Source organism: Lacerta agilis, chromosome 2 (assembly GCF_009819535.1).
Source record: "Lacerta agilis isolate rLacAgi1 chromosome 2, rLacAgi1.pri, whole genome shotgun sequence".
Taxonomy (NCBI): Eukaryota; Metazoa; Chordata; class Lepidosauria; order Squamata; family Lacertidae; genus Lacerta; species Lacerta agilis.
In genome coordinates this window covers 58748444-58774313 of record NC_046313.1, presented here as the reverse complement: position 1 = coordinate 58774313, position 25870 = coordinate 58748444, and the positions used below count along the sequence as shown (strand labels likewise).

General features: G+C 43.7%; 1 protein-coding gene across 3 annotated transcripts in view; it reads left to right on the top strand.

Moving 5' to 3' along the window:
* The window catches only part of FLT4 (fms related receptor tyrosine kinase 4), a 62206-nt gene that overhangs the window by 10366 nt on the left and 25970 nt on the right, over nt 1-25870 (top strand). For all 3 annotated transcript variants that reach the window (XM_033140278.1, XM_033140277.1, XM_033140279.1), the window contains exons 3-10: nt 3817-3929; nt 5313-5475; nt 6704-6843; nt 8139-8310; nt 9248-9365; nt 10839-10993; nt 13528-13690; nt 20298-20439. In XM_033140278.1, the coding sequence (XP_032996169.1) occupies nt 3817-3929; nt 5313-5475; nt 6704-6843; nt 8139-8310; nt 9248-9365; nt 10839-10993; nt 13528-13690; nt 20298-20439 (1166 nt within the window). The remainder of the gene's footprint in view (nt 1-3816; nt 3930-5312; nt 5476-6703; nt 6844-8138; nt 8311-9247; nt 9366-10838; nt 10994-13527; nt 13691-20297; nt 20440-25870) is intronic.

Sequence of the window (25870 nt, the reverse complement as noted above, 5' to 3'; positions counted from 1 at the left end):
CACATGGTAGGCTCCCATTCTGCTCAGACCAACTTTCCTTGCCACCGTCATTGACCTCAGAGGAAGGACAATGTTGTTGATACTCAGGTGACCCCCCCTCTGTATGAATGTTAAAACATGGAGCACCACGGGAACCAGGAATGCAGAAGTGGTCCTCATGCCATTCCAGCAGTAGGTGAATTGGCCCTCAGATGTTTGAAATTATAAGATGCGATAAGCTGATGGACAGGGTCTTCATGCTGCACTGGCCCCCAGTCCTTGCCCCATACCTTAGCTGCCAAACTCAAAGCCACACTTTAGCTTCCTCCTCCATAATAACGCTCATCATTGCTTCTTCTCACATGCATAAATGCATGCATACATCATTTCTTTCTCCTAAGCATGTCCCCCACAAAGTTACATGTGTCCCGTCCCCCTGTAACTGTCCATCCTTCAAATACTTAGAAAACAGGGAGTCAGTGTTCAAAGATAAATTGCAATTGCTTTTGGGTTATGTGGATATTAGTGTAGATTATGGACTTTGGATATTCAGAATCCAGTCTAAATATAATATGGGCAATTAATAGTGAGCCCCTGTGGTTTGCCAGCTGAGCAACTGTTGCTGGTATTTTAAAATAAATCATTCTCCGATAACAAACTCAAAATAACAATAGCCAGAGGCATTAGAAGTTTGGCAGGAATTTCCCCTCATGAATGTTAGTTCTCTCTTAATCTAATCTGCCCTTGGTCTTTGCTATGAACATCTGTGGCTGCTCTTCAAATACATCCTGGAGGAATATTTATATAAAAACACAGAGATGGAATAAAATCCAAAACCTCTAGTCAGGAGCACTTAGCAGCAAAGAAGCTGATGTACAACACTGCCCATGAAAATATGTCTCAATCATGACCTCGTGCTACAATTGTAGGATGGTGAAATGGGTTTCTTCTCTCAGTTTAGAGCTAATTTGCTCTTTGCTAGCATATCGGGGGGGGGGGGCATGTTGGAGATTTGTGTATATGTTACAAACTTCTGAAGAACAGCGGGAGGCAGCGTGGTTAGAATGTCAGACTAGGATCAAGAAGACCTGAGTTCAAAACCTCATTCATTATATAGTCTTGGGCCAGCTGTTATCTATCAACCTAACCTCCCTCACAGGGTTGTTGTGAGGATAAGAAGTGGAGCAGGAAGACCAGCTTATGCTGGCCTGAGCTTCTTAGTGGAAGGTTGTAAGTGTAATACGGTAAGTACATAAACTGTGGTCTAATATCTTGAGTTGACAAAGGGATGCGGAGTGGTACATTTATTGCCACTGACCTCCTAGGATAGCTTCCACAATTTGCATCATGCCTCTCTGCACCTTAAATTTCCCTTCCTTTCTCCAACTCTTAAGGATGTCATTATTACCAAGGCATGAAGTGCCTTCCTCCAAGTGCTTGCTACCAAGTTTATACTTGTTTTAGCTCTACATTTAAGGGTTGTGGCTCAGAGGTAGAAGATCAGTTTCCTATGTTCCGACATACTGAATAGCCATTTTAAAAATATTCAGACAAATGACCATTTTCCCTGTGTGTGAGTGAGAGAGAGAGAGGATATAACCAACCACTACAACAAGTTTTATTATACTATCACAGACAAGCGAATTAAAATGCCAAAATCATACAGTTCCTAATATTCACTGAGTTAAAATATATGGTATGACGAAAACAAATCAAGATACCAGTTAAACTGACACAATCCCTTTATGGTTCTGTGCAGCAGAAAAGAGAAATCTTCCATTCCAAATTGTTCCATTACGTTATTTTGTTTGTGCTAGCCAATAAATAGGTAGGTTTATAGTTCATATATTATAGAATGTATTTTGGATTGTTTTTTATGGATATGTGTGTGCTGGTTGAGAACCGTAACAATAAATCTATCTATCTAGGTAGCCCAAATACCATTCACAGGTACTTCCTGGTTATTTTAGTAGGATGGGAGTAGATAATTCATTCTGCTCATCTCTATGAGAATATAATGATGATAGCAGCTAGGACCTTAAAATGGTCTGAGGTCTGAGTCCAGCACTCTCTCTGCCTCTAGGGGCAATGCTAGAGTACTGCATGGACACCCACACAGTTGTCATGCATAGGTGGGGAGCTTCACTGTAGCCCATGAGTGACAGACATTTTTTAAAAATCCACTGTGCATTTTTTTCTTCTGCCTTTTAAAGCCAGAGTTGGAATCTGGAGTCCACATTGACACTGGATATGACTGTGTGGGTTAAAGAGGATTGCCAGTCTCTCCACGCATGTGGAGAAGGTTCTCTGTGTCTTCGTTTTAGCATTTGAATTTGTGGTTTTTTAATTGGAATTTGGGGAATAGGGGTTTTGTTGTTTCTACTATGCTAAACTCATGGCCACAACAGTGGATTTGTATAGATCAGCCTTAACTACAGGAATTCTGTAAGGAAATCTGGCCACATGAAATCCAAGTTGCCATTGAGCTATCGTATGGCTTGCTCCCCCCCCCCCACTCCGATTCCCTTTTCTACAATTCTACACTGCAGGATTATCTATTAATTTCAAATACTGTATGCTGAAAAAGAAAGGAGCAATAAAAATTTCTTGAATGCTTCTGTGGGGAACACAGTTTTCTCTTAATGTCAAGAAAGACAATAAGCAGAGGCATTCTAAGCTTGGCTGCTGATAAATTGGATTGACAAAACAGACATGAAAGGCAGTTGGCCTACTTTCCTGACTCATGTTATTGTTGTGCAAGTCAGGGCATGAAAATTGCTGAGTTATGAAGCTAAAAAGACTGGGAAAAGGCATTATTCATGCTAAAGAGATTAGCAGTAGTACCCATATTCAGACTTGTACTTAAATAATTTGCATCCTGTCCTTTCTCTGAGGGGCTCAGAAAGGTATATATGGGGCTGTCCTATTTTGTCCTCTCAACAACCCTATATAGGTTATTCTGCGATAGACACTTTGGTTGAGCAGAGATTTGAATCCAGATCTCCCCCTTTCAAATCAAGCACTCTGTCCATTATAACTCACATCTGAAGTGATTACTAGAACAGTGTTTTTCAACCTTTTTTGGGCAAAGGCACACTTGTTTCTTGAAAAAAATCACGAGGCACACCACCATTAGAAAATGTTTAAAAAAATTAACTCTGTGCCTATATTGACTATATATAAAGTAATTTTTCAATTTTTCCCACGGCACACCAGGCAACATCTCGTGGCACACTAGTGTGCCGCGGAACAGTGGTTGAAAAACACTGTACTAGAACATACTAGCACAGAGCACTGAATTCAAAATAAGAATTAAGCAGACAACCTAAATTAACAAAAACAGCTAAACATATTATAGCTATACACAGGTCTGTTTCCTGAGTTAATGGAAACATAGGCAGTTTCCTAAAGTTTACTATGATTCCCTTTGCTTTCTGGGTGCCCTTTCCTTGTTGTTCATTAAATGAACTGGTAACCTAACTGTGGGAGGCAGTGGAAGACAAGAATGCCTGGCATGCTCTGGTCCATGGGGTCGCGAAGAGTCGGATATGACTAAACAACAACAACAACAACCTAAGGTTGTAATCCTTTACCCTTTTTGCCTGGGAGTAACCACCACTGAACTAAGTGGTACTTATTTTTGAGTAGGCATGTATAGGTTTGCTCAGTAAGACTGTTCATACATTTCCCATCTCATATTTGTACCAGACTCAGTACAATGTCCTGCAGATTTTAGCTAACTTTATTTTAAAATAAAATAAAATGCTGCAGTTGGGGGAAAAAATAACTGTATTTTCCTCGTTTTCTCCAATTCTGCGGCTCTTCTTTCATTCTCAGATTATGAGCGGCCATTTATCAATAAACCAGGGGCTCTTCTTATCTACAAGAAGGAGAATATCTGGGTCCCGTGCCTGGTATCTATTCCAGACCTTAACATCACTTTGCTCTCGGTAAGAAATCTCCCTGCGGGATGGCTCAGGAATCTGCCTTATTTCAGTCTGAAGGGGAACAGAGAAAACACCTGGGGGTGTGTATGTGTGAAAGAAAAACAGAAAAGAAAGAAACCCACTAAAGTGTGTTGTCCTTGCAAATCTGGATGAAATCCCTGGATGTAACCCCTGTGGATGTTTCCCAGTAACAGTTGTGGTTCCCCCATTTTGGACTCCCTTGCACTGCTGATTTCAGAGTCCCTTCAGATTGCTCTGAAACAGGGATGGGAAACCACCCGCCCTCCAACTCTCATCAGCTCCAGCCAGTATGGCGAATGGTCAGGGGGAGGATGGGAACTACAGTCCCAACAACATTACAGTTTACCCATTCCCACTCTACAGTGTTAATGATCTTTTCTGAAGAGATACTCCAGCATTATAATATATTATAATCCGGAGAAGGAAGTGGAACTCCTAGGGAGGGGAGGAAAACGTTTCATATATATATTCAGTTCTCTCTAAGGCTTCATTTTCTGGCACACCAGCATCAATTTATGCAGTTCTCCTTTTCTGGGGGTCATACTCCACTTTCTGCAGGCTGTGAGAACCATTTCACATGCATTGTTTCACCAAGTATACGCTTCTCTAGGAGATGCATCCAACCATAGCCCCTGATGTTTGTTCCTGTGTTATGCATGTTTTTGAAAATACATCTTTGCTTACATTTTACAGTTTTAAAACCTATTTGGTGCACACCCAAATATAGTATGTGAAGCAGCCCTTTGCTAAAATGCATAAGCTGCAATCTTTTAAGGGGTTTCCCAGTTCTTAACAATGCTTGAAATCCTACAAGAGTCTTGGGAAACTATGGAAAGGACCAGCACACTGCTTCATTTGCCGCTGTATTTACACTTCTCATGAAATGCAAAGAGAAACATTAGTCCTGGAAGGCCAGAACCAATTTCCATACCTGAGGGAAATGGCAGCCTGTGCACAATGTAACCTCACCAGTGTTGTAAATTCATGCCTTATGTTTCTAGCCATGTAGTTCTGTCTCCTTCACTCTTTGGGCAAGCTGTCCTCTCAGCCATTTTTCTTGACACTTCCTCTCCTAAAATCGCAATAGTCACATGGCCAAAGCTTCATTGGAAGTGCATTTGGATTTATATTGGGGGTGTCAGTAGAAAAAGGCCACAACCTCCCCACCCCACCCCACCCACAAAAAAACCCCATGGGGTCACATACTGTAACAGAAAGCTATCTATAAGTTTGGAGGGATTTCCCCACCCTGTCAGGTGTGAAATATTGGAACTGGTCTTGAATAGCTCTTCAAAGAAATTGACGATGCAGCTGTAATGATATCACCCTGCACATCTCTTAAAAAAATAATTTATTTGCTTCTAGACAACCTCTTCCATATATCCAGACGGGAAGAACACTCTTTGGGACAACAAAAAAGGAATGCTGGTCCCCACTCACCTGATCAAGGACTCCTTGTTTGTTGAGTGCGAAACTTTCATTGATATGAAGCCCCGCAAATCAAGTTTCTTCCTTGTCCACATTGCAGGTGAATTTTGGAACAGAGTCAGTCACTGTGACAATCGACCTCTTAAAAGTGCTCAGGCAGTACGACAACCATTTTTCACACATGAGGCTTCCAGCCATTCTTGCTGCAGTCCCTTTGTAATGTGATTATGAAACCTGCTATGACCACAAGGCTTGTTTTGTATTATAAATTCCTTTGGTTTGCCTGCTACATCATCAACAAACAGCTTCAGTTGTCATGCCCATGCCTTAAAGCCGTGATTGAGGGATTGGTTTAGAAGGTGAGGAAGGCTCCAGGCACCAGTTCTGGACCTAATCACCCAGACGATCACCTCCAGTTCCCTCTAGCCATAGCAGCACAACTGCCCTTACTCTTAAGGGTTTATTAGTCTCCATTCCTGGTAAAGGTGCCACTAGATGTGGATAGGCATTGGCTAAGTAGTGTATCACTCCAGGCACAGGGACTGTCCCTTTAAACTTCTCCATCCATCTCAGTGAGGGCAGAACCTGGCAACCAAGCCAAAGGTGGGCGACTTGGATGGGTTTCAGGCATCATCAGAACAAGTAGTCACTGCAGAGCTGTCTGAGGTGCTGCCACTGCAACATGACCTCGCCCTGCCTGCAAGTCTGATAGATGGACGTTTGTGCCTAAGTATAATTGTGAAAATACTAAATCTTACTTATAAAAAACCAAAACACACATGCATTCACAATCTTGGGAACAGGCAACCTGTGGCGTCAGAGAACATTTCAGAATAAGGTAGGATGAAGTGAAATGAAATTAAAGTTTAAAAATAAGGAAGCAAAATAAGCAATGTTTGGGTGCAAATAAACCCTCACATTCTATCTGTTCTATCTACAATGGCAGTCATCATTACCCCTTCAAATGGGCACATATTCCTTTTTCAAAATGCAGTTTTTGATATGGCCCACCCTCATTCCTATTCCCTACATATATCTTGCTATATTCTGTAGGATGTCAGTTGACAGTTGAATAAGGAAGTAATCAACAAACTTTAAGGCAGGGGGTTTGACCATCCAGAACCACAGTAGTTTGATAACACAGACAAATGGCTACAGAATTAAGCAAATATATGGTGGGGGGCATCTTAAACCAATGAGCCTGTGTTGTGTGGTCTGATTTTATTTTTTTTATAAATTTGTTACAATTTTGTAACAAGAGTTCTATTCGCCCCCCCCCCCCAGGAAAAACTGTATTTGTTTAAGTAGTTGCCTTACTTTTACACCAGGGAATGAACTTTATGACATCCAGTTGTTTCCAAAGAAGGCCATGGAGCTTCTAGTGGGAGAAAAACTATATCTCAACTGTACAGTATGGGCTGAGTTTAATTCAGGAGTTGATTTCCAGTGGGATTACCCTGCGAAACAGGTAGGAATTGACATTTATCTTATTCAGTTTTGGCTTCTATGGGGTGGTTTGTGTGCACTACTTTTAATTTTGGATCCATGGAGTGGAAGCGGAACACACACAAACACACACACACACACACACACACACTCCAATTCATGCATAGTTGACAAACCTAATTACATTGGTTATAGTCACATCTGATGTTCCTTGTACTCTCTGCCTTGTTACTTGCAGCCTTCCTTTCCCCCTAAATTTACTCCCTGCAGAGAAAAAATGAAATAGCAATGCCTTCCTGAGTACATGGTAGCTCTCTGGCACAGCATCTGCTGTGCATGCAGAAGATCCATGGCATCTCTAGCTAGGGCTGTGAATTGCCCCCTGCCTGAAACCCTGGAGAGATGCTGTCAGTCAGTGTAGACAGTACTGAGCTGGAGGAAGCAATGGTTCTAACTCTGTGAAAGGCAGCTTTCTGTGTCACAACTGCCCTACTTATATGTTTAAAAGAATGGGCGTAGAGAAAGATGTGTATGCCAGCCCTGCCCCAAAGGTTGCTGTCCCCGTAGGCTCCACCCCCAACATTTCTGGGACATTTCGCTGAGCAGGCTAAATGAGACCAAAAGTTTACCAAGAAAGATGTAGGGGGAGGCTTCTCTGCAGGAGTTTCTTTGGGGAAGCAAGCTAGGGTGATAGAAAAAAGAGACTTGTTTGCTCCAAGTCAAAGTGAGAGTCTTTTCTCCCATATTGACCCACACTGTAGACTTGCCTATGCTCGTCTTCATCGCTCCTTTTTCTTCTTGACTCCTTATCTGGGAGTTATACGTGTTTGCAGAGGTGTTCGCACTTCACATCCACACAGTTGTGCAACACCTCACATGTCTGGAAGTTCTTCTATGCATGCACAAAATATCCCTCCACACAGCAAGCTAACATGTCAGGGGAAAGCTTTTTAGCCTAAAACTCTCCTTGAAATGGTGGTTTTCCTATACACAAATAATTCTCTTGTGTGAAGGAACATCCAGCCATCTCAGCGATACAAGTTTACTTTACCAGCTAGGATTAGACTTTTGACTACTCTGTCATTCACCTTTTAAATCAGCCTTCTCCAACCTGGCACCCTCTGGGTATTGTTTGACTACAACTTCCAACATCCCTGACTGTTTGCATTCTGGGTGGAGTTGATGTGAGTAGTCCAAAGTACCAGAAAGGCACCAGGTTGGGGAAGCCTGCTGCGGTGGGGAGGGCGTCCTCCAAGCTTTATATTTCCTAATATCTTATATGTTTTTTCCTTTCCTTCTGTTGACTTCTTCTGGCAGATGAACCGGAAAGTCACAGAACTGCCTGAGAGGCGCTCCCAGCAGACACACACTGAACTTTCCAGCATCCTGATCATCCAAAATGTGAGCCTACAAGACCTGGGAAAATATACATGCAAGGCTAGCAATGGGGAGCAAGACTTGAAGGAGAGCATAGATGTCATCGTACATGGTAAAAACCATTAACTCAGGATAAGAAAACCTTGTAGGTGCTTCTGGTGTGTTAGCATGGGGGTAAACAGTTTAAAGGCAGCCGTTGTCTTTGTGAAACGGTGGAGAAGGTCAGAGAAGATAAAGGAAGCAGTGGAGAACTTCCTGTGAAGACTGACCTTTTGTCCTCTGTTCCCTGCCATATAAAAACACGTGTGTGTGTGTGTGTGCGCGCGCGCACGAGCGAGCACAAGTGTGTGCAAGTGTGTAAGAAAGAGAGAGAGAGATTTTTGGGTGACACACCATGTTCTCTAGGATTATGGCATGGCAGAGCAAAGATCCAATGCTCCTGCTAGACAACAGCAAAGGATATGATCCCAGGAGTAAGCTGACATGATTCTGAGTTAAGTCATGGTGGTAACCAGTACTGATACCAAACTCCATATTATCACTGAGATGTCAGAACAGATATCCCCCCCCCCGGACTGCTGTTTTTATAGCAGCTGAAACTGTCCACTTGCCCTCCTTATGCCTATGTCATTCTATAAGTAGTATAAACTAACCACCACCCATACAAAGGAAACTTTTGCTTGAGCTGAAAAGTTCCTGCAAAAGTAGCGGTAAGTGTTAGTTAAAATCTCCATCCAATGCAAGTTTATTTGCAGGGTAAGGCATGGTAGCACTGTCAACGTTTAAGAAGGACAGGTCCCTGTATCTTCACGGAGCAAACTGTGAATCAGTGTGAACGACTGTTCTCATGTCTGCACAAATGCATGGATACACAGATTCAGTATCTAATGGGCGCCTGTGCATATGTGATGTTTATTTCCGAGCAGTGCACACTTCTGCTATGTGTATGGATTCATGCTATCTAATCTCTGCTGTAGCTCTAGCATGCTCATCTCACAGCTTTCACCCTGCTTTCTTCTTCTTCTCTCTTATCTGTCTGGTTTTCACAGAGAAACCCTTCATCAATGTGGAGTGGAGGAAGGGTCCAGTGATTGAAGCAACAGCAGGAGATGAAATGGTGAAGCTGCCGGTGAAAGTGGTTGCCTACCCCCAGCCTGAGTTCCAGTGGTAATGCACTCCCCCTCTTAAGCATATGGGCTTAGCAGGCTTCAGGGCTGACTTTTGTAGAGAAGGGGGAAAGAGGAGGAGAAAGGCCCCTGTCTTGCTGAAATTGATTTTGTGAGAGGAGTGACACTGCCCTCCCACACGGTTCAAGGGTTCTGATTTGGAGGTCTGTTTCAAAACCTTCTTGACTGCTGTGATCCTTAAGCTTAACTCATTACCCAGCATTTTAACATTGTACTGTATAGCGAAGCAGGCTATTCTTTTCACTGGAGACATAAAAATTCTTCCTCGTCTTTTCTCCAGAGTTCTGGCAGACGTTAGAGGCAGGGAGAAACAAATCTTTCTCATCATTCCCTTTGTTGGCAAACGCAGGCCTCACAAACACACAAATGATCTCCACCCACACACAAGTGCTGTCTCACATTCCCTGTGGCTATGTAAACACCTGTTAACACTTTCAGAAAGCTGAGGCCCTCCTGACTAAGGGAAAGTCGTGGAATCTGGTACTGAGGTGGCAAGTGTTTGGGTCTAGACTTGCACCTCAGTCCCAGTCAGAGGGGATGATAGCTGAGCTCCCCAGGGGTGCCACATATATCCTGATCTCATTCTGATCAGCCAGCTGTTGACAGGAAAGCAAGGAAAGCAGAGTTAGGGAAATGGATTCCATCTCTCACACACTCACTTCATTCTGTCATATCAGCTTGTGCTGTGTGTAAAATTATAAGTAGTATAAGCCCTTCACTTCAGCCCCTTGCTCAGCTGTGTAGCAGTGACTTGCCATAAACGGCGCTTTTGCAAGATACCACAAGGCAGTGAAGAGTCATTTCATAAGGGCTGGACACACCTGTCAAATTAAATTTCTCTCCTTTATTTCATTTTTTTCCAATCTTGTGGTCAGTTCTCCATATTTCTATTTCAGTTTACAATTAAAAAAAAAAATATCCTCATGAAAATTCATCAGAATTTTAGTATGCACTTCTCATATGCACATTTTTGTATGCAATTTTACCTATTATACACAATTTTGTGATTTTCGGTAACATTTTTGGATGTTATCTTCACTAACGTATGTATTTTTAAATGCACGTATTTACCCTTGTATATGCATTTTTTTACACATTCTTTGGTTTGATAATGCATTGCAAAATTTAGAGAAGTGCAGATTTTGAGGAAAAGCTGTGTTTTGGGATCTTGTATTGTTTTAAGAAATGCAAATAATTTGACATTACAATGTGAACCAAACCTAATTTCCCCTGCATTTTATACATCTGAATTTTGCCTTGGGTGGTTGTCAGTGTTTTCCCTTTGGCCAGAAAATGCAGTAAACTTTTCCTGGAATGGGAGGAATTCGTGAGAGGTCTCCCTTTGAGGAAGTGCCTCCTGCCATGGACTGAAGCCCTGTGACTGCCTTTTGGGAGGAATGTGCTAATCCACACACACATACACCTCTCTGTTTCTCTCTCTGCTTCTGCCCAGGTTTAAGGATGGAAGGTTAATTTCCAATAGGCAGTCTCAATATTCCCTGCAGATCAAGGATGTGGCAGAGCAGAACTCTGGCTCCTACACGTTGGTTCTGAAGAACGGGCCGGCTGGACTAGAGAAGAGCATTAGTCTCCAGCTGGTGGTCAATGGTAAGGAGGTTGGACTAATGGGAGAGGAATGTCCTGAAACCCTGTGCAGTTCAACAGATGTTTGTACCTGATGTCATTTGGCCTTGTGTGGTTGTTTATTTTAACAAGTCCGTGCTATAGAAGACTTTGCCCCCGCCCCGCCCCATTCCAAATTGGCCCCATGTGCATCCTATTCACAATGGGAGGGGAGCTGTCATTGGCAAGAGGGGAGCTGGTTCTGTCTGGGAGCATGGCAAGGGCAAAAGGGTTGGAACCCTTCTTCTCCCCACACAAGGCTGAACAATGAGGATCACATTGCATCTAGAATCCCTTTGTGTTATCCTTCCCCCTCTGGGACTGCTCTGTCCTTTCAGATCAGAAAGTTATAAAATGAATGCCACTGGGTCAATGTATATATATATATATATATATATATATATATATATATATATATATATATATAATGGGGGGGACCCTCTGTTCAAATACCGTTTCTGACTGCACATAATGGCAGCAGATCCATGTATCAGGATTTGATTGCCACCAAAATCCCTATATAAAAAGGTTTAGTGCAGGCAGGTGGGAGAAACTGAAATATTCCCCCACCCCGCATGTTCCCACCCCCACTGACACCACATTCTAAACAAAGTTCTCTTTCATTGGGGTTTTGTTATCTTTGCCAAGGAAAGGCTAAAAGGTAATTTGGATGTGGGAAAAACAATTTCACTTCTCCCCCCCACACACATCCTGCACATTAAATCCCCCCTCCCCGCCCTTCTCTGCTTTGTAGGGATTCGGCACCACCAGTCTGGGTCACAATGTATTTGGCCAGGGGTAGGCAACCTAAGGCCCAGGGGCCAGATGAGGCCCAATCGCCTTCTAAATCTGGCCTGCGGGCGGCCCAGGAATCAACGTGTTTTTACATGAGTAGAATGTGTCCTTTTGTTTAAAATGCATCTCTGGGTTATTTGTGGGGCATAGGAATTCATTCATTTCCTCCCCCCCCCCAATATAGTACGGCCCACCACACGGTTTGAGGGAGGGATGGTGGACCGGCCCACAGCTGTAAAAGGTTGCTGACCCCTGTATTTGGCCCTCAATATCAGCAGACTGAAGAGTGAAATGTGGAAGGGGTATGAGGAGTAAAATTGGTGGGGGGTCCTCACTCAGGCTACCAAAGTATTCTGACTCCATGATGTCGATGCACAATAAGGAACTGTAATAAGTGAGTTTGCCTGGAGCTAGTCCAGCATCCATAACATGCCTGGCAGTCACATAACTGTAGTGTTTATAGAGGAAGAAAATAACGTCCCAGTGTTTTAAATTAGGATTGGGCAGATTGGGATCTAATGGCAGACCTTTGGATGATTTGCAGTAGATCAGCAAGGGCTTCTGATTCCCAGCTGTCTAACAATAGCAACATTTTAAACTCTGCACACCCTAACCCCCATGCACCGAATTAGGTGAAAAAGAACACCAGGAGCAGGATTCTCCTAACAATCCCTGTCAGCAGAAGCCCTGAACAAGGACTTTTGCTTGTGCAATGGGACTTCCCCACCTCTCCTCCCACCCACCATGAACTTGGTTCAGAGGGGGCTGGAGAACTCCAAGAACAGAACATTGAGGGAGAAGAGGGGAATCATTTGGCAAGCTGAAATGCTTGCACATTTGGAAGTCTATAATAGTGCAGTATTGAATTCCACCCAATGAATGGGTGTTTTGTGTGAAGGACTTGTGAGCCTGGTTATGGGAACTGCTCATGCATTCCTAGACTGAGCATGTGCTCAGAGGCTCCTTGTTCCTTAATTCTCAACTTACATCCACCTACCTGATCCACTCATTTGCACCTGGCTCTGGTTGGTGGTCCTTGAAGTTGTAGTAGAAAACAAAGTAGATCTCGCAAGCCAGATAATTGTACATTGCCTGCTGGTAGTTCAGCATTTGCTTGCTCTCCTGTAACACGTGTAACAGTTGCCCTCAAGCAGTGATGTGTCATTTTCTTCCTCAAAATAATGACTTCCAACAGGAGCAGGGAAAGACCAGCGTACACTGCCTTCATAGTGCTATCCTGGTTAATAGAAGGCAGCACCAGCATTGGCCTGTGGGGTGGAGCTGCAGATCCACCTTCACAATGCCAGCATCACTTACATTGCACCTTACCTGTATGCTGGGAAGCTAGTGTTGCAGCTTCACCCCACTGGGTGAGGCACTTTTGGACAGAACATGACAGTGGTGAGATCAAGGCTGTACAGGAGCACCAGCTTAGCCAATCAGGTGATTCCACCCTGACATTGCTGCCACCCTGCCCCACTCCAGCCCTGCCCAGGTAAGCTGCAGTGACATCAGTGCTGCTGGGACCTAGAGCAATTCTAAGGGAGAGGAAGGAGTATAATTACTACTACACAGCAGCAGCAACACGAGGTTGGGAGGGGAGTGAGAAGATTGAGGGAGATAGTGTGGGTGATTAGAGGATTTGCAGAGAGAGCAGCACAGGCAACCATCCCAGAAGAGTTATTATTTACAAGGCTGATACATCAACATTCTTCTTATTTCAGTTCCTCCACAAATCCATGAGAAAGAAGCAACTTCACCTAACATCTATTCCCGTAAAAGCCGGCAGGTGCTCACCTGCACTGTGTATGGCATCCCAGCACCAGAGAAGATCCAGTGGCAGTGGAGGCCTTGGACACCCTGCCCAATGTTCTCCCGTCACAATCTGTAAGTGGCTGGCCTCCTTTGATCTTTGCCGTGTTCTTAATGCTGCAGCAAGGGAGGAAGACCTTGGCATGCTTCTTCTTGCAAATGCATATGAGATGGTCACCACAAGTAGGTCACTAGGGATGTGCATCGGATGAATGCCAAAGCATTCTTTGGACAGATTTCAGGCGTCTCCGAGCTAAAGTGGTATCTCTTCAGTATGCCCCAAACTGAAGTGGGATTTGGGGAACTTCAGTTACTTGGATATTTAAAATGTTGCTGGTTATGTTGTAGAGGTGTCCCTAGGAAAGTATGCCATTTTCATAATAAAATAGTTGCCCACAAAACCAGAGGGAGAGCAGCAAATCCCTTTCAGTTCTCCCCATCCTCAAAAGTCACCCAGCACAAAAAAAAAACATTTTGTATTTTGGCAGGTTTCTTACAAAGAGGGGTCTGGTATATGCTATTTGCATACAGATTGCATACAAAACGAGAGGGGAGCTTAAGTAGTTTCTTTTTCACCATCCTAAAATGGAAAAGGCTGCCCTTGTAGGAAAACCACTATGGCTAGATAAAAAGTGCCAGAATGCATCCTCTGAGAAAAGGCAAATGAGAGAGCAAATTTCAAATTTCATACATTTCTGCCAAAAGGTGAAAGAATTGTAGACAATTCTGTTTTTGTTTTTAAAGGTGCCCTGTACAAAAACTAAGGATGCGGGTGGCGCTGTGGGTTAAACCACAGAGCCTAGGGCTTGTTGATCATAAGGTCGGCGGTTCGAATCCCCGCGACGGGGTGAGCTCCCGTTGCTCGGTCCCTGCTCCTGCCCACCTAGCAGTTTGAAAGCACATCAAAGTGCAAGTAGATAAATAGGTACTGCTCCGGCGGGAAGGTAAACGGCGTTTCCGTGTGCTGCTCGGGTTCGCCAGAAGCGACTTAGTCATGCTGGCCACATGACCCGGAAGTTGTACACCGGCTCCCTCGGCCAGTAACGCGAGATGAGCACCACAACCCCAGAGTCGGACATGACTGGCCCTAATGGTCAGGGGTCCCTTTACCTTTACCTTTAGTACAAAAACTAATGGAACTATTTCTCTGTAATTTGGCAGGCTTTATCCACTCAGAAGGGGCTACTAAGCCTTGAAATTTAATGCAAGTCCATTAAAAATGAAACTGTTATTTATTTTCCTATTTGTTCCTTGCAAATTTCGATGTGGACCCAAACCAAATTGGGTAGCCTCTGTGTTGTTGTTGTTGCTGTTGTTGTTGCTGCTGTTGCTGTTGCTGTTGTCATTGCTGCTGCTGCTGCTGCTGTTATTTGCCTGTCCTTCACTTTAAGGTGCCAGGAGAAGGCCACAACAATTAAAACACAGTGTTAAAAATGGATTAAAACAACTTATAGTAACAGAAATGTAACCATTTGTGTGCAGTGGCTTCTTACACATACAGGACAATATTTTCCCACACTGCCTTTTGGAGAACATTTGTAGTGGCATGGAGAAAATGGCTAGGCTGAGGTGGTGTGAGTACCTGCCCATTTGAAGGGAATGCCATAATGTTGGCCAGGAGCTAAATGCAGTCTGTTCCTTCACTTTAAAACCTATGAATAAAACCTAACCTAATTCAAATGTCATAATAAGCTGGTATCAGCTTGATCTCAGAGAGGTAGTGTTGTCCAACATCTGTAGGTAAAAGTATAAATGGTGGTCCTTCTGCAAGAGCATCAGTTTTTTAATCATATGAGTGGAGTGAACAATTATGTTTACCCTCCTGCCTGCATCTTCTAGTCCCAAGAGAGGGAGCTATTCATGTGCCCCCCAAAATGCTCCCACCTTATGGGTGTGACTGGAGTGGCATGAAACCTGACTACTGGAAAAGAGATTCCATGCTTCTCTAGCAACTAATTGTGCCATGGGGGTGCATTTTAGATTTCTCATGGAACAACATGAAGGAGCAGGGTTAAGACCAGGGGTTTAGACAGGTTTTTCTTTTGGTGTTGAATATGTAAAAATGTTGCTGATTACTCCTGCATAGAGTTATCCTGCTAGTGCTTTTTCTTTGATTCCTCTGGCCACTGAGGACTGAACTATTGGCTTAGGTCCAAACTAGGCATGACATGGGAAATTCAAGAACTAGGTGTCTCATTTTTCCAAAGAAAGACAAGCAGCTACAGAGGGCTCATATTTGGATTGAAACTGCTGTGTTTGGGAAGGGAAAACATAGCAGTACTGTATGGGTAGATGTATATTTTTGCCCTCAGGGTTGATATAAATCAGGGAAATGTAATGCAGGCACAGGGGTGTTAAAAAGCCAAAACAAAAAATAATTTCCCCACAACATGGCAGTGACAATCTGAATGAGGGACCCTGTGGCTACTTTTAAATATTTTTAAAAGCGGGGGAACCTGATCCCATAACTCCTGCATCAATTTCAAGTTTGGCCCTTGGTGTCTGAAAACTGGTTAGTGTCTAGTCCCAGTTTAAAGTGAAGCTGAGAAGCAATTGTTCACAAACATGAACAGGCCAGCAGCTGCATGAAAAGGCAATTTCATTGAAGGAGCGTCTCCACCCCCATCAGTGCCGAGGGCCTTCTGGCGGTTCCCTCGCTGCAAGAAGCCAAGTTACAGGGAACCAGGCAGAGGGCCTTCTCGGTAGTGGCACCCACCCTGTGGAACACCCTCCCACCAGATGTCAAAGAGAAAACCAACTACCAGACTTTTAGGAGACCTGTTTAGGGAAGCTTTAAATGTTTAATAGATTATTGTATTTTAACATTCTGTTGGAAGCCGCCCAGAGTGGCTGGGGAAACCCAGCCAGATGGGTGGGGTATAAATAAAAAATTATTATTATTATTATTATTATTATTATTATTATTATTATTAGTAAAGTGGACTCAGCTCAGCCATTTGGCAGAAAAAGAACGAGAAATGCAGTGGTCCAACATGAAGAATCGCCTATAAATAAGTGGCTCTTCAGTATTCACAGACATCTATCAAACCAAATGCTGCTTTGCCTGGTGCAGTTTGCACCATCTTAGGAAGCTGTAGAGATTTGTTACCCTCTTCAAGAGATTTGTTTCTGAGCATTCTAGTGGCAGAACTCAAAACTTGTCTGCTGCTTGTCTGCAGGGACAATGGAGGCAGAAATTATTACAATGGCAGAGTTGTGAGGCTTTCAACGTGTGTGGGTTTTTCCTGCAGAAAATTTATGTAGCTGCCAGAAAATGTCTAGGTAGGAAGTGGCATCTAAGGAGTTTAATACTCTATTTAACAGGAACAGACTTAGAAAGATCGATGGGAGTCTGATGCAAAGTTTTACAAAGATGTGTTTCAATGCCCTTGTTGCTTACCAGAACAATATATCATAAAAACAAATCTATATGAGTATTGCTGTATAACTCATGCACTTCAGAAAGTTCTAGTAGTGCTAATAGATAAAGGTTTTTTTTTTATAGTCAGAATGCAGAGTGGGGTGATCCAGCGGTTGTTGAAAATAAAACTAGATAAGAATATGTTCAGACCCCAAAGTGTTGGTGCAATGAAAAAATGGGTATACTGTATAAAGAATTCCCTAGATGCCAAAATCCAGGTTTGGGACAAGTACAGAAAAAGTTGCACAGGCAGTAAAACCTGGCTTAGTTACAGTGGTGAAAGTTCCCAAATTATTGGTATAGGAACTTGAGAGTGGCTTGTTAGAGCCATGTGGCTAAATTGGAGCAACCAGCTTAGCCTCTTCACATGCTGAGCTTCTCTCACAGACTAGGAAGAAACCATAGGCTTGATTACCTAGTTCCTCCCAAGGTGAGGGGAAGTGGACATAACTAAGCCTGGCAAAACAGCTATGGTATTAACCCCTTCATGTGTTAATTAGACTTAAGCAAGTTGGTTATATGAGGCTGGCTATCCCACGCAAAGAACTTAGGTTACTTCAGTAAATTCCACAAAGACCTTGGCAGAAGCTTGAAATAGCAAATCTGTCAAAGTAAAGTGTGAAAGCCTACAGAAATGACTGAACAGTATGTGACCCCAGCAGTGGAACGTATGCTCCTGCCACCTAAATCGGGTGCATAGGGCATGCAACTAAGGTGGCGGGGCGGGGGCAGAGGGAGCCTGCTGCGCCCAGCCAGGCATGAGAATGCTGCCTTGGCGGCATCCTCACACAGCACTGCCCAGCCAAGGAGAAGGGCGGCAACGCTGCTGCTGTGACTATCCTCCTTCTCTCCGCCTCCTGGGTCAGACCTAGCCCAGGAGCCAGAGCCAGGCCCAATGAGGGAGTCTGGGAGGGGCGCCTAGTCACGCCCCCTCTCAAAACTGTGCCCAGGGCCATGCTCCCCACACACTACACCCCTGTGTGACTCCAAGATCATATTTGATTCAAAGTGACAATGAAGCTTCAGTAAAAGCTGAGTGAATGAAGTAGCAGATACAAGCAAGTTAAAGTCATAAGGCAGAATGTATGGAGCTGTTGTAATACTAAGTGGTAGGAAGACTCATAAAAAGGACTCCAAGATGCCTGTGACTACATCAAGAAGCAGAGAGATAAGAAAGCCCATTAGATTGGGAGAAGAAGAATGTGTGAGAGAAAGAGAAAACAAGAGTAGGAAACAAAGTGGTCCACAAATAGGTGTGTGGAGGGAAACAGTTTTTGGAAACAGTAACACAGAATTGAAACATAGGGCAGCTGCCATTTAATAAATGAGAATTGTACTGGCCTTCAGGATCTTAATTCCAAAACAAATCCCTTAGTGCAACAGTTCTGAGAATATGAAGTAGGCCTGTCTCCAAGGAAACTTGGGCAGCTTGCTAAGAAAGGCTTGAACTGCTTGTTTTCTCCAAGACTGTTTTGTATCTGTGCTTCAACTGGGTGAGAAGCAGGGTGCTTATTTTCCCCATCCCAAACAATGTACCCCAAAGAGCTGTGGGGGCTGCTAAAAAGGTAAAGCTAAAGGACCCCTGACAGTTAAGTCCAGTTGCGGACAACTCTGGGGTTGCGGTGTTCATCTCGCTTTACTGGCTGAGGGAGCCAGCGTACAGCTTTTGGGTCATGTGGCCAGCATGACTAAGCCGCTTCTGACAAACCAGAGCAGTGCATGGAAATGCCGTTTACCTTCCCACCGGAGCGGAACCTATTTATCTACTTGCACTTTGACATGCTTTCAAACTGCTAGGTTGGCAGGATCTGGGACCGAACAACAGGAGCTCACCCCGTTGCGGGGATTTGAACCGCCGACCTTCCGATCGGCAAGCTCTAGGCTCAGTGGTTTAGACCATGGTGTGACAGACTCTGGATGTGGTGAAAGTAGTTGTGGAACTGTCCTTAGAAACAAGGACGATTTATATGACCCTCTGTTTGAATGGTTATTGTGCAGGAGACAAGCTGCCCCCTGTTGCTTTGGGTACTGCTGGCAGGACATTTTACAGCAAAGGTCTATTATTATTGAGACAGAAAGATAGAAAGAGGCCTCTAAGATAGAGAGGAATGTGACAGGGAAGCATTATTGACCCAGGAGGAAGTGGAGCATCTATAAAAATACTGATGCCTTAAATGTACTGTTTGACTGGCTGAGGAAACAAGGGCATTTCCAGTCCCATCAGAATGCTTTGTGGCCTTGTCAGGAAGAAGAGGAGTTGTTGAATTATTAGCACTGTCTCCCAAGGCCACAATCTTTATGCTTATCCCAGCTTCAGAGGATGCAAGAGGCTTCATCATGATTTCCTGTTGTTTAAACAGATTCTCACTCTTGTTATGGTACACTAAGTGTGCTAAACATCTGTCCCCTCATCTTCTCTAATGAAGGCATGTTGTTTGGGCAGAGGAGCACACTATCTGCCAGATGTTAATTTGGGTGCCAGAACTATCCAACACTCTCAGAAATGTTTTGGGCCACCAGTTGTCCATACCTGGTCTACTGCATACACTGCAGTGCAGACACTTTATCCAGGTACCCACATTGCATTACATTTGAACCCGACTTTCCAGCAGACACCTTCTGACACATGTTGCAGGATACCACACCCTGTAGCATGCTCTCTCTAACTCTGAATCAATGTCCCTTAGATGCATATCAATCCCCTGACTTCCCACATTAAAAACTCTTTCAGGTTGTGTGCACACCATACATTTAACATGTGCATGCACACAGCATGGCATGAAGGCTATATTCTTCTCCTGCTTTTGCTCCCCAGACACTGGCACCCCATACTGTCAGGGTTCCAGGCAGACGGAAGGGCAAGGTGCAGGTAGCTTAATAGTGCAGGCATGGCAAAGGAGCCAGTCTGCACCTCACCACCCCACCACCTGTTTCTGGCTCCATATAGCAATCTGATAGCTGTGGGTGTATGAAATATCCTTGCATTTTTTACCCCTTTTTAAAGCAATCTAAGCTAGTGGAGTTCACCACATGAAATGGAGTGAATTGTGCACTACATGAAGAGAAGTGCTTATATTCCATCTCTTCTGACTCTCTTGCTATAGCACTGGCTATCCCTGCATTTCCCCTCTCCTCTTAATTATATTATATGCAGCATTGTATGTTAATGCCCTGTAATCTTCCCAATAACTTCTTTTGTTGGCTAACCTAATCTCCTGTTTCTCTCTGTCTCTTCTTCTTTCATGGCTTCTGGATAAATAGTAGCAGGAGGAGGACTGTCCGACGCCATCAGAGAGACCGCATGCCCGAGTGTAAGGACTGGAAGGATGTGTCGCAGCTGGATGCTGTGAATGCTATTGAAAGCATTGACACCTGGACAGAGTTTGTGGAAGGAAGGAACAAGGTGAGGCCACATGTTTCTCTTTGTCCTTTCTGCGTTGGAAAGAGGTAGAAGCACCTCGAGCTCATGAGACGGAGCCTTCTCAGGCCAAACCGTTTTAGCTGATTTTGCAACATGAAGCCAAACTGAGAGCTGACTTCCATCATATGGTCAGTTAGTTATGCAGCTGTTTCAGCCCATCTTCAAACAGGGGCTCACGACATCCTAGAAAAGACTGCAAAACGAAAGCCCTTTCCTTTTTTTTTTTTTTTTGAGAAAACAAATTACAGCCCAGCAGAGGAAGTTAACATTTTTGCTTTGCAATGAAATTATGTATTGCCAAACCCATGGCAAAATTAACTTGGCCATGGTCCCCCATTGTGTTGTCTCATGAGGCCACCACTTTACAGAAACTAAGAAGCTCTGGTTCTGATCAGTGCCTGGATGGGTGACCTCCTAGGGAACACATGTATACCACCTTGGGTTTCATGACAGAAGAAAGGCAGGATATAAGTGTAAGGAGACACATAAATAAATACTAGAAATGAGCCCAAAATGGTTGTTTGCTGAAAGTTGAAGTGAGCCATGTACAAATATATCCATCCTTGGCATATGTGTGGCCTAGGAATCTTGCAGGACAACTTTCCTAGTGGCATAAATAATTTAGCAAGGAGAGGTTGCAGGGCTTACTTAGTATGATTACCCATAGTTATAAAGCTAAGCTTATTTAAAACTATGGCTAGTCATACTAAGTAAGCCCAGCAACCTCCCTTTGTTAACTGTAGAATGCCTGCATACACTTGGGGTTTTCCCCTAACCATGCACATTTAGTAATCAGTTTTTGTCTTATCTATATGCTTATATGAAAAACCAAAGCCAGTTTTGGATAACATTTTAAGATCCTTACTACCAATTATGATACTAGAGAGAAAAATGAAGTATAAAATGTGAAGACTGGCATTTCTGAATACATTCACATGAAATAAAAAGTAGTTCACAATGCGGCAGGCGGGGTATGACTCTGAAGAAATGAAGGCTGCATAGTGTGAAACTTCCAGTGCTGTCATGTACTCCTAATATGGCTGACATTACGCAAAGGGTTAAGAATGCACCAGATTTATGTGAATGGCACTGGCAAATTTGGGGACAAACGTCATATGAGTGTGCAAAGGAAGGAATACTAGAGACAGTGATAATATGGATCTAAATTTGCATTGCTTTCAGTGAATTCAGTACTGAATCTATGCTTATTCAATAGAGTGATTAAAAAGGTGAACATTAAATTAGAAGGTATTGCCCACTGTGGTTGTTTAAAGACAGTTCCATGAGTCAGAGCATGGCTTTCTTTATAGAGGAATGAGATCATCTATGAGCAAGCTGAATGGAAGGCAGAGTGCAGTGGAATATTTTAAGGCAATGAGTATGTATGTATGTATGTATGTATGTATGTATATGTATATGTTTATGTAAAATATTTCTAACCTGAACTTAAATACTGAACCTAAATACATCAAATTCCAAACTACCATAAAAATAAGCAGGAACCATGTTTATTTGGTGTTAGTGATATAGTAAATAACAGCAATCTTCATTCTTCAAAATAAATTCACTGCTGACATCCTATAAATGGCTGAGGAACAGGGCCGTCTTAAGGATATCCGGTGCCGTGGTTCAAAGATCCCTCTGCCCCCCCCTTTTCACCTTTTTACTGCACTGCCAGAGGGCAGCGGCTGGAGGGCAGCTCCTCTGGCAGGGAAGAGGCGGAGGCTCCGGGCACTGCTTCAGCACAGCAGGCAAGGGCACCGCGCCCAGCCTCCACCTCTTCCCTGGCACCCGTGCCACGGTGGCCATGGCAGGCAGAGGCTCCAGGTGTGGCGCTGCTTCAGTGTGGCGGGCGAGGGCAGTGAGCTGATGCTGGGAGGTGCCGCGTCCAGCCTCCGCCTTTTCCCAGGCACCCTCCAGAACTTGGCGCCCTGGGGCACCGCGCCACTTGCCTCTATGGGCAAGACGCCCCTGCTGAGGAAATACATGAATTTTGAGTTAGTGCCAAAAAGACAAAAGGCATTCCATAACTGGGGTGCCACCACAGAAGATGCCCTACAATATTCATTCCAAACTCCATTCCATAAGAATATATATCACAACTGTTTTTAAGACTCAGGCCAGCATTCTGATTATTAAACTACACTTGATCCCACATTAAGCTAGATTCAGTGAAACTGCTGAAAATTAAATTTGATGTCGCAGTGGCAGAACCAACTTGGTCCTGCTAAATATAAGGGGTGGGTGGGAATGGGAATTGAGAACATGATGTGGAATGGCAGGGAGAACCCTTTTCCTATCCTTATTTTTTGCTCCCAAACTACTGTGCTTCAGCCATTTTTTCCTGGTGGGAATTTCATAATGCCACTCAGGGATGGTGGGACAGCTGAGGTAGGACATTTAAGGGGTAAAAAACATAGGCAACAAGAGTCCAACTCTTCCCTCTTGCTCATGATGTGCTTTCAGTTGCCCCACTCACCTGCCCCCTACTTTCTCTCGATTCAGCTACCAGACTCAATGGGCTGCCAGCATTATGAACAGTTTGGCCCTGTACACTATTCCCGTACAGATATGTGGATCCAAGTGTATGAAGGGTTGCTTTGAAGTGTGAGAGGTTCCATTGGATATTACACTATATTTCCTTTCTGAAATGATTTTTTTCCCTTTCTCTGCAGTCCTGATGCATGACTAGCTGGCATTTAAAGGCTGTTTCTTTCCATCCCCCCTGTATAAATGCCAGAGTCATGTGTGCTTTTCTATGACTAGTTTCCTGTTCTAGGTGACAATGTCAGTTACCAAACACGCGTGCATAATAGTGATGCAGGCTAAAGAACAAACAAATGGTTCCCAGTTTCCTGAAGTCACTTCCTGTTTTCATACACCCTTCCAAAATCACTTCCTGTTCCAATATCAGTCAGCAGTTGGAAAGCAACGGAAAGGATGATGGGAAGGAGAGAGGCATATTTCGTGCTCTGATTCAGGCTGTTTTAATGGCTTATACCAAGAGACAGGGCAAAACTGCGGGAGACAGTGAAAGATAGAGGTGCCTGGCGTGCTCTAGTCCATGGGGTCACGAAGAGTCGGACACGACTGAACAACTGAACAACAAAACCAAGAGACAGTCTGTTTTCTGAACCTATCCTAATAATAGACAAGTCATATTTGGTGATCTTATTTGGGATAGTAATTTAACATCTATTACATTCATTTCTTTTACTTTCCTTTCTCTCCTGCAACCCATTTCCCCCCTGCTTTGTCCTTTATAGGATCCATTGCCGTATATATTTCTTTATTCCCCACCCCCCACCCCCGGTTACTAGTAGGGAAAGAAGCATGAATAGAAAACATTTGTAAATAACTTGCAATTCTGACTCAGCCGGTCATCCCCTCAAATGGTTGGGCTCTGAAAAAGAGAGCTGTATTGCTCCCGGAGTGGTGTCTCCAAAAGCTGCCTCGCATTTCCATTATGTGATGACATTTTTGCATTTGTTTATTTTATTGTTGTTAGCTACCTGAATCATATTCAGTGGAAAGGTGAGCTATATGTTTAATAATACGCCTATGCAGTTAAAAGAAAATAGCTAGTCTTTTGGCCTTCAAAACTTTTGCTAATGGAATTGATACTGTACTCATTTTTCAGAACATTAGGAAAGTGTCCTGTCTATGAACAGGTCACTAGATGCAGCTCCGAGTACCACTATTTAAATTTGTTTGTTTCATTTGATACCGATTCAAGTAGAGGAAGAACCAAAAGTTGCTGGTTTTTCCACTGAGTGACAGAGTGGCTCTGCTTCCTTTCTTCTTCCTCTGTAACAGTCTGATGGAATGGCTGCTACTAAATGACCGCTGATGCGGGAAGAAACCTGATGGAGCTGGTCTCTCAGCAGAGCTAATGGAATGGCCCTGCTTCCCTCCTTCATTGCAACCTGATGGAATGTCTGTTACAAGACAACAAATGAGGAATAAACTTCTCAGGGTTAATTGATTTCATTTGATGAATGAATTTCTAACCAGCCTTTCAGTTTACAAAAAGGATTCCGTAGAGCACAGACTGATAGCCACTGCTACGTAGTTTCTGAAATAGAAGAAAGCAGGACTATGTGGATAGGTGGAATAGGCTTATAACACCAGAATAGTTAATTTCCAAGCATAGGTTATAAGACAAATTGGAGGCAATAGGAAGTAAATCTAGATGATGGACATTGTGCATACCCTGCATAGTTTTGTACTGTAAAATTTGTTAAATGTGATACTGGTTTAATTGCACTAGCCAGCAGCTGTGTTGACATTTTGTGGAACACTGCATATATCATTAAAGGAACTGGAGTTATCCTTCCACAGATGATCTGCAAGGTCAGCAGAGCAGATCCATCTTAATCCACACACACCCCATTCAAATTAAACTGGAGTAGTCTTTCCCATTGAGAGACGCAGGTGGCGCGGTGGTCTAAACCACAGAGCCTAGGGCTTGCAGATCAGAAGGTCAGCAGTTCGAATCCCCGAGACGGGGTGAGCTCCTGTTGCTTGGCCCCTGCTCCTGCCAACCTAGCAGTTTGAAAGCACGTCAAAGTGCAAGTAGATAAATAGGTTCCGCTCCAGTGGGAAGGTAAATGGCACTTCCATGCGCTGCTCTGGTTCGCCAGAAGCGGCTTAGTCATGCTGGCCACATGATCCGGAAGCTGTACGCCGGGTCCCTCGGCCAGTAAAGCGAGATGAGCGCCGCGACCCCAGAGTCGTCCGCAACTGGACCTAACGGTCAGGGGTCCCTTTACCTTTACCTTTAGTCTTTCCCATTCATCCCATTCATTCTCTTTTGTGTTTGTTGTGGCCTTCTAATTTCTTGATTCTATTATGCCAGTTAAGTACTGACAGGGCACGCATACAGGTAGCTGTATGTGCACCTTGTTTTGTATTTTTCTTTCTTAACATCTATGCCCAAGAAGTGTGCAAAAACACAGTTAGGCAATCATAAATTTGCTTGTGCAATTTTCTAGTTCTGTGCAAATCTGAGGGATCAAAAGAATATATATATATATAAGACTAGGCTCCTGACTCATATTACTAGGATGCTGGAAAAGAAATGAAATCAATTATAAAATTTCAGCACCCACTTTTCAGAATGCTATCCAAGGTAATTGGTGTAGAAATTTTTCATGTGCTTTGTTTGTGCTATTTTCTGGTTTAGTGCAAGTCTGTGGGATCAAAAGCTGGGGGTGGGAGGAATCCTCCATTCAGGAGTGCACCAAAAACAGTTATGGGCACAGCTGGAAAAGCAATGAAAGCACCGAGGAAGTAGCAGGCATGGAAAGGGCAGTAGCAGAAAGTGACAATTGATTTACCCATCCAAAACACACCAAAACAAATTATCTGCAACCCTGAGTGAAGTGGTTTGCAGCCAAATTTTCCCCAGTTT